Source organism: Capsicum annuum, chromosome 6, assembly GCF_002878395.1.
Source record: "Capsicum annuum cultivar UCD-10X-F1 chromosome 6, UCD10Xv1.1, whole genome shotgun sequence".
NCBI classification, from domain to species: Eukaryota; Viridiplantae; Streptophyta; class Magnoliopsida; order Solanales; family Solanaceae; genus Capsicum; species Capsicum annuum.
In genome coordinates this window covers 150,848,780-150,856,789 of record NC_061116.1, presented here as the reverse complement: position 1 = coordinate 150,856,789, position 8,010 = coordinate 150,848,780, and the positions used below count along the sequence as shown (strand labels likewise).

Here is an 8,010-nt window from a genome sequence, read left to right as displayed (position 1 = left end):
GTGTCTAAATTTTACATATATGACTAGTGGTTGCAATTATTTTTGTCGAGCAGCCGTAACTTTCCCAAAATATTTAAGATTTCAGTTTTATACATTATATTGAGTTAATGACAATACAGATAATTTTTATACTATCAGCAAAATTTAACTTATTATCGCAGATTGTTACTTTAATTTTCATATTACCATAGATATCAATCTAAATATAAAGAGACGCATATCGTTGGCATTAGACTAATTTAATAATGTAAAAAAATTATATTATTAGTGCACAAACCTTACTCTTAATGTTGTTAGTCCCAAACACCCACCCCAGAAAGTGTAAATAAAAGATAGCTTCTTCGTTCTTCATTCTCAAACAAGTCTGTTAACTTCCCTCTCTATGCACCTCAACCCCCAAAAGGAAAGGCTCTTCAAATTTTCTTGACATTTTGTCTGAGTTTCTTGGAGCTGTAGGGGGCCAATAAGTTCATCTTGAAGAGGTAAATGTTTCATTTTCTTACAAGTTTCTTCATGTATTCTTCTCTCTTTTTTTTTTCTTTTTTTTTCTACCTTTATGTGGGCTATATTGATAATATTTTTGGTGTTTTACTTGTATATTTGCTTAGGGCTCCTCAAGTCCAAGTTACTTAGACATAATTAAGGTAAATTCTGATCATACTCTTGTCTATTGATATTCAAGTATACCATGAAAACAAGAAAAGATACATTTCAGTTTTACATACCAAACCCTTTTCTTTTCTTTTTTGCAGATGTCATCAAGATTTAGTATAACATGCTAGTTTCGTGAATTATTTTAGTCTTAATTTTGTTATCCTGTCATACAAAATTGATATTTTAGATCCAACTATTCCTCGAAGAACATTTACGGATACAACTACAACATCCTTAGACCTTGTAGGCAGAATATATCAGAGGACATTTTTAGTTAAAGCTAGATCATTTATTTTTCAAAAACTGTTAAACAAAGATAAGACACTGGCGGTATGAGTTTGTCCACCTTGCGGTCCAAGTGATGAGGGTTGCTGTAAATTAAAAGCAGTGTAAAATTAGTCAATTTATGATGAATTTTCAGAATATAAAATTCATTGAATATGGCTAAATGATCTCTGAAGCTTTACTTGCTTTATTAGATTGTAGTAATTTGATCGATGTAATGTTTTCTTACTGGGTAGTGATTCCTTTAGTCTGAATCCTACCTAAGTTTTCTTTTGTTCTATTTTATTTAGAGAAAACAGTAGGTCAGCTCTATTTTGGATATGTATCTTGGTTTTTTGGTGAAATAAAATTCATTTATTTATCAAAAAGAAGATGGCTAAATAAAGCAACCATGTAGATAATTAGAATCAGGGGCGACTCAAGCGAATTCGTGGCCTAAAGCCAAAATCGAACGGAGGCCTTATGTTTTAAAAAAAAAATAATTATTTTTATAAAGTCTATTTTTAAAATTATATAATTGATTTCTTCTAATAATTTTTTAAATTAATAATAGAGTCAATGCATTAATTTCTTGACACATAGTATTATGAACTAAATATATCAAACTCCAATTAAATTTTTTTATATAAAAAAATATTTTTTCTATAAATGATATTTAATATATTTTTTAAAATTTATAATTTATTATTACTAAAAAAAAATGAGACCCTCAAATTTTAGGGGCCTTAGACGGTCGCCTTTTTTCCCAAACGATTGAGCCGGCCCTGATTAGAATTCACAAAACTTCAACTTGTTTGGAGTTTGAGTTATAATTAATCCGGTAGTTCCTCTGTTGTAATTTATGTGACATATTTCACTTTTTAATTCTGTGTGCTTTTCTTTGACTGTAGTTTTTCATATGCCTTATTAAATTTTGAATTATCAATTATTGTGATTAATAATACTTGTTACAAAAACTTTAAATATATAAATTTTATTTCAAAAAAATTTAAAATTTCATATCCGTATTTACCGTATAAATTAAAATGTTTAACATCTGAAATTTGTACTATACCACATATGTTAGGACAGAAGAAGCAGTATTATTAATAGAAGATAGAAAGAGATCAAACAGCTAACATTTCTTTTTCTTTTTGAAATGCTGTTTTCGTTAGATGGGTGAGAAGACAAGCTTCCAGTTGTTTGGATTTGAGTCACAATTAATGTTTTAACTTTTTCTTGTTTTAATTTATGGGACATATTTTTTTTTTTTTTAATTGAGTGAGCTTTTCTTTGACTAATATTTTATATGCCTTCTAAAGATTTTAAATCATCAAATAGTGTTGTTGGACAATAAAATTCTTGAGATCGAAAAATAATAATCGAGATAAGAAAAATATTGTAACAATTGTTTCATTAATTTCAATGTAAGTGTTACAATCTCTATGAATCTTTCAATTCGTTTTTTTAAATATAAATTCAAAGGTTTCGAGCTTGATCTTGAATTTGAAATTGATTTGCTGATTCCATGGATTTGATCTTGACTTGTGCTTGAATTCAAGGGTTTTACTTGTTCTTGAATTTAGCGGTCATGATCTTGACCTGAATGCTTAAGCATTGTAGAGAAATTGCTACGTTTGATACACGAGCTTTCTCTTCTTGTTAGAGTTGTTGGTCCTTTTCTGAATTATGAACCCCTATTTATAGTTGTGAAAAGGGAAGAGTAATGATGAAGATGGACTTCCTTTGCCCAATCAAATTCAACCGACGTGGCACGTTTTTTATTTCATTGGGTCTGTTGTATCATTTTGACATGTGGCATGGTCCTATTGGTTCCTTTCCTTAACTTGGCATGCCACGTCATTTGACACGTGGCGCTTATTTGGGCCTCTAGAATATGACAATATCTTGAGCTTAACAAAGTGGGCTCATTATTTGTAGCTTAAATCAATGGGCTATCCCAATAAAAATTGGACGTTGATTAAATTCATATGTGTTTAGACTTAAATAATTAATCTAATTATATTAATCCGCAATATTTATTTGACACTAATTTATTTTGAATTTAACTTAATTCGAATTTTATACTATTTCAATTTAATAAAATATTTATTGTACTTGTTATAAAAACTTTAAAGATTTGATGTACGAATTTAGAATGCGGATTAAAAAGTTAGAAACTTCTAAAACTTATACCGACAGGGGGATAGACGGATGTAATGGCATTCTTAATAAAAGATAGAAAGAGATCAAACAGCTAACATTTCTTTTTCTTTTTTAAATGGTGTTTTCGTTGATAGAGATGGGTGAGAAGACAAGCTTCCAGTTGGGGGTGGTGGGAGCATTGTTTCTCTCAGTGGCATCCTCAGTATCCATTGTTATTTGCAACAAAGCTTTGATGAGCAATCTTGGTTTCCCATTTGGTAATTCATCTTCCTGTATCAATTAAATTAATTTGCACCACCTTGACTTATTGTTGTAATATATTTGTATTGCCCACCAAACTTTTGATTACGATTACATTTAAATAAATTATGTTAGTGATGCATGTGTTTGGTGTGCAGATATGTGTGGTGGAATGCAAAATTAAATAAAAATAGACTCCCTTAGTTTCATTAGGTTAAACAATCAATCATGTCAAGAGTTTATTTACTTAAAATTATCTAGTGATAGAAATCAATATTTTGACTGTAGAATTAATTTATGTACACAAATACAGATCTATAAAAGTTTTGTCGCTCAGTACTACTCTCTCCGTTTCACAATAAGTGAATTGTTAGAATATTTTTTACTATTCAAAATAAGTGAATGGTTCACAATTCAAGGTAGATATTGAAATTTTTTTTCAAATTTACCCTTCATTAAATGTGCATTGGGGGTGATGTATCATTATTAAGGTTTTGAAATCTGAAAAGGATAAAAATGAAAAAAATAATAAATTTATATTTTTACCTTTTTTTTCTTAACATGTATGTCAAAATTCAACAATTAACTTATTATGGAACGAAAAAAATAGTATAATTCAACCAATTATAATATGTCAGCTGTCATTTTTGTGAGGTCAAAGAAAAATCTAAAATTTTTAGAATATTGGTGTACTAAAGAAAGGAAGAAAAAAAGAGTATTAAGTTGGAAATGATCCGAATTCCTTTGGGTTTTACCTCATCCATCAACCAAGTGCATCATTGTGGTTTTATATAGCATAGGTGTCAATAAATAATGTTAGATTAATTTTGTGAAATATTACATAAAATATCTAAGTTGATGGAGAAATCATGAATTCATAATACTGTAATTTTGGTCCTAAATAAATCTGCCCCTAGTTATGTCCTTAACAGTAACTTGATTATATACAATATTTTTGCATTGTCATTGCCTAAAACTTAAACTGATAATTAATTTTACATAATGAATGTCGGAAGCATAACATTTTCTGGGATGTCTTACAATTTCTGTTGGTGGTTTGAGGGAAGATATATTTGATCAACTAATAATAATTATATGCCATATTTTTTCTGTTAATTATTTTATTTGCAGCAACAACATTGACAAGTTGGCATCTGATGGTGACATTTGTTGCACTGCATGTGGCACTAAGATTCAATTTCTTTGAGAACAAACCCATTGACATGAAGACTGTGATTCTGTTTGGCATCTTAAATGGCGTTTCCATTGGCTTTCTCAATCTCAGCCTCGGTTTTAACTCTATTGGCTTTTACCAGGTATCCACATGTTCGAAAAATATTAAGGCCATAAAAATTTTAATTTTTCGAAGTTAAAATTGGAGTTGAAATTAAAGTTGGAGTTGGAGTTGTGTGTGGTCATGAATATAAATTAAAATTGTTTTTGAAATTTTGTGAGAGAAGTATGAGTGAAAAAAGTTTCAAATACAATTCTGAAATTGTAGTTGAAATTTTTATGACCAAACGTATCTTATTTTTACTCTTTTCACGAAAGTGAAATAATTTTTTAAAAAAATATAAATAATTTTCACGGCCAAACGGCTATTAAAATTATTTATAAATTTCAATCAGTCATACATGATGAGTTTGTTACTCATAATTATTTATGATTTTATAACTACTTATAAATACTTCTGATTTGATCATGTTTTTTAAAATTTTATGCCTCGTATTTAAAATTACTTTATATTAGGATACTTTAATGTTTTCGGAAGAACTGAAAGAACAAAATCACAATATTCGAACAGCATCAACAACAATAATATAGTTTCTCCCACCTCTTTTGACGGGCTACTGAAAAATAGCTATTAGGAAATCTATCTTTTAGAAAGTAAAATCTTCGTCCCTAAATATCAAGAGATAATTACAGTCTAATGTCTAGCAATCTAACTTATAAAATAGATTCCAAATGTATAGTTTTTATCTAATTAAGTATAAATATATTATACGTATAAATATACATACATATTTATAATTAGGTAAAATGGTTCGATGAACCCCTGTACTATGTCGATTTTATAAGTTGGACTCTTTTACTTACATGTTTGTCATCTGGACTCCTGAACCCACTAAAAAATAATATTTTAAACACTTTTTTGGTGAGTGTAATACACTCTCGCCACATCAGTTGTCATGTCAGCTTATACGTCTGCCACGTCAGCTGCCACATCAGCCGCCAAGTCATTTTTAAGTATTACATTAAATTTTATGTTATTTTTAAAATGCTACACAAGAAATTATATATTAAAATAAATTTAATTAAATAATTTTTTTTTATAAATTGTAGAAATTCCAATACACAAATACAATAAATTTTTAATTTAAATTAAATTTTCAATTATAAATTGAAAGTTTTAACTATAAATTCACATTACACAAACATAATGAATTTTCAATTTTTATTTAAATATCTTCAACAATTTGTAAAAGTTACAAAATTAATCCTAAACAAAATCAAGAACAATTTAAATTGAGAAAATGAATAAAAAAAATTTAAAAAGTAAATCAAGAACAATTTTTTTTTTTTTGATAATGAACAACAAACAACAATATCAACCACAGCAAAGACCTCTTCAAGGATATATAATTTTTTTTTTTCAATGAACAACAACAACAATAATATCAATCAGCAAAGACCCTCTTCGGGAACAACAACAATATTTTCTTTTCTACAATGAACAACAATAATTTCAACCACGGCAAAGCAGAGATCCTCTTCACGGATATATAATTTTTTTTTTTTACAATGAACAACAATAACAATATCAACCAGCAAAGACCCTCTTCAGGAGCAACAACATTTTTTTTTTTTGACAATGAACAACAACGACAATATCAACCACAACAAAGACAAGGAATAACATAAACTTTCGTTAAATCTTGTCAATCTTAACTCCACTAACATCCATTTTCATTGAAGTAGCAATAACATAAGCTTGATTAACTCTCCTTAATGGAGCCCCATTAACCTTAAACGACCCACTAATAAGTAACAGTCTAGAACATACAAATTGTTTCAAGAACACAACTCTTTTTTCCTTAAATCTTCCAGCTAGAATAATCAAATACCAAGTGTAATACTGACTCTCAATTTTGTGGGTTTTAGTTTGAGTTCGTTGATGAGAGATTTTTCCACATCATCAGCTGGGTAGAATTTTGGTGGTTTGATGGCGGTGGTTGAGGGCAGAGCAACGACGACCGTGGATTTTGGGTGGGTGGAGAATTTGCCGCCTTTTTTCTTCTTGATAACCCAAAGACCCTTTTTGTGGTACATTTTGGAACGGAAGAATTTATCCATTCCGTTGATTAGGTTAGGATTACGGGGGAATTTCTTGGCGGCCATTGTTGTGAAGTGTGCAAAGGACATTTTTGGAGTAAAGGGGAATAGAATGAAAGTGAAATTTAAATTGTGCAAAGGGTAAGTTTGAGTCTTTATTTATTTTTCAATTTTAATATTTTTTTTAATTAATTTAATATAAAATTGGTCAAAAATTGACCCCACTCGCACTTCAGGTGAGTGTATCCTAGACAACATTTTAATGTCATATACACAAAGTCAATCACTCTCCTTATTCTAGTCAGCATTTTAATGTCATATAGACAAAGTCAACGATCAAAGGATTTAAAATATAATTTTTTTGTGGGTTCAGGGGTTCAGATGACAAACATATAAGTAGAAATGTGTAACTTACAGAACCGACATAGTACAGAGATTCAGAAAGTCATTTTATCTTTTAATTAATGTATAAGTTTTGCATATTTAAACAAGCACCCGTACTTAAAAGTTTGACAGACGGATCAAAAACGAAAGAAAAATCGATAGAAACCGAAAAGATCTGGTATCCGGGCACTGGTCGTCCTTACAGACCAAAAAGATATCTGGTCTCTGGAAAATTGACTTTGTAAAAAGTGAAATGCTAACTCTCTGTCTTGTGTGTTGCTTTTGCAGATGACAAAGTTAGCAATTATACCTTTCACTGTACTTTTAGAAACCATTTTCTTGAAAAAACAATTCAGGTAATTCCAACTTTCATATTTTACTAATGGAAAAGATCCAAAAATATCTCTAAACTATTTGAAATAGCTCAAAAATGTTTTTCGTTTGATTTTTGACTAAAAAATACCTTTTCGTTAAATATTTGGCTTAAAAATACCCATCCCTCTAACGAAATTCGGAAAAGGATCAAAAATAACCCTGGACTATCTGAAATGCATCAAAAATACCTCTCTATTAAATATTTGGCTCAAAAATGCTCCCCTTAACGAAATTAAATTATTTCGATTATTTCGTTAATTTATATAAAGTTTATCATTTAATTTATATTTCTTTAATTTCTTTAAGTAAAAATTTATATATCGCTAATTTCGTTAATTTCTTTAAAGATTAAAAAGATGTAAAGTGAAAATACATTTTTAGAATAAATGTTTGTTTATTTTCCAAATCAAATTCAACCAATTTATATTACAATTCAAATACTTTTTTCATTATCTTATTTTTAAAATTTAAAAAATACTTTATGTAAAAAAATTAAAATATTAGGGTTAAAAATTTAAAGTTAGGGTTTAATTAAATCAAAATAATTTAATTTCGTTAAGGGGAGGGGTATTTTTGAGCCAAATATTTAACGGA

General features: G+C 28.7%; 1 protein-coding gene across 1 annotated transcript in view; it reads left to right on the top strand.

Annotated features, from left to right (window-relative positions):
- Nucleotides 1-200: 200 nt before the first annotated feature.
- Nucleotides 201-8,010, top strand: part of LOC107873122 (UDP-xylose transporter 1) — a 10,907-nt gene continuing 3,097 nt past the window's right edge. The window contains exons 1-5 of the mRNA XM_016719853.2: nucleotides 201-482; nucleotides 609-644; nucleotides 3,219-3,341; nucleotides 4,456-4,640; nucleotides 7,330-7,397. Coding sequence (XP_016575339.1) covers nucleotides 3,221-3,341; nucleotides 4,456-4,640; nucleotides 7,330-7,397 — 374 coding nt within the window. The 5' untranslated portion in view covers nucleotides 201-482; nucleotides 609-644; nucleotides 3,219-3,220. The remainder of the gene's footprint in view (nucleotides 483-608; nucleotides 645-3,218; nucleotides 3,342-4,455; nucleotides 4,641-7,329; nucleotides 7,398-8,010) is intronic.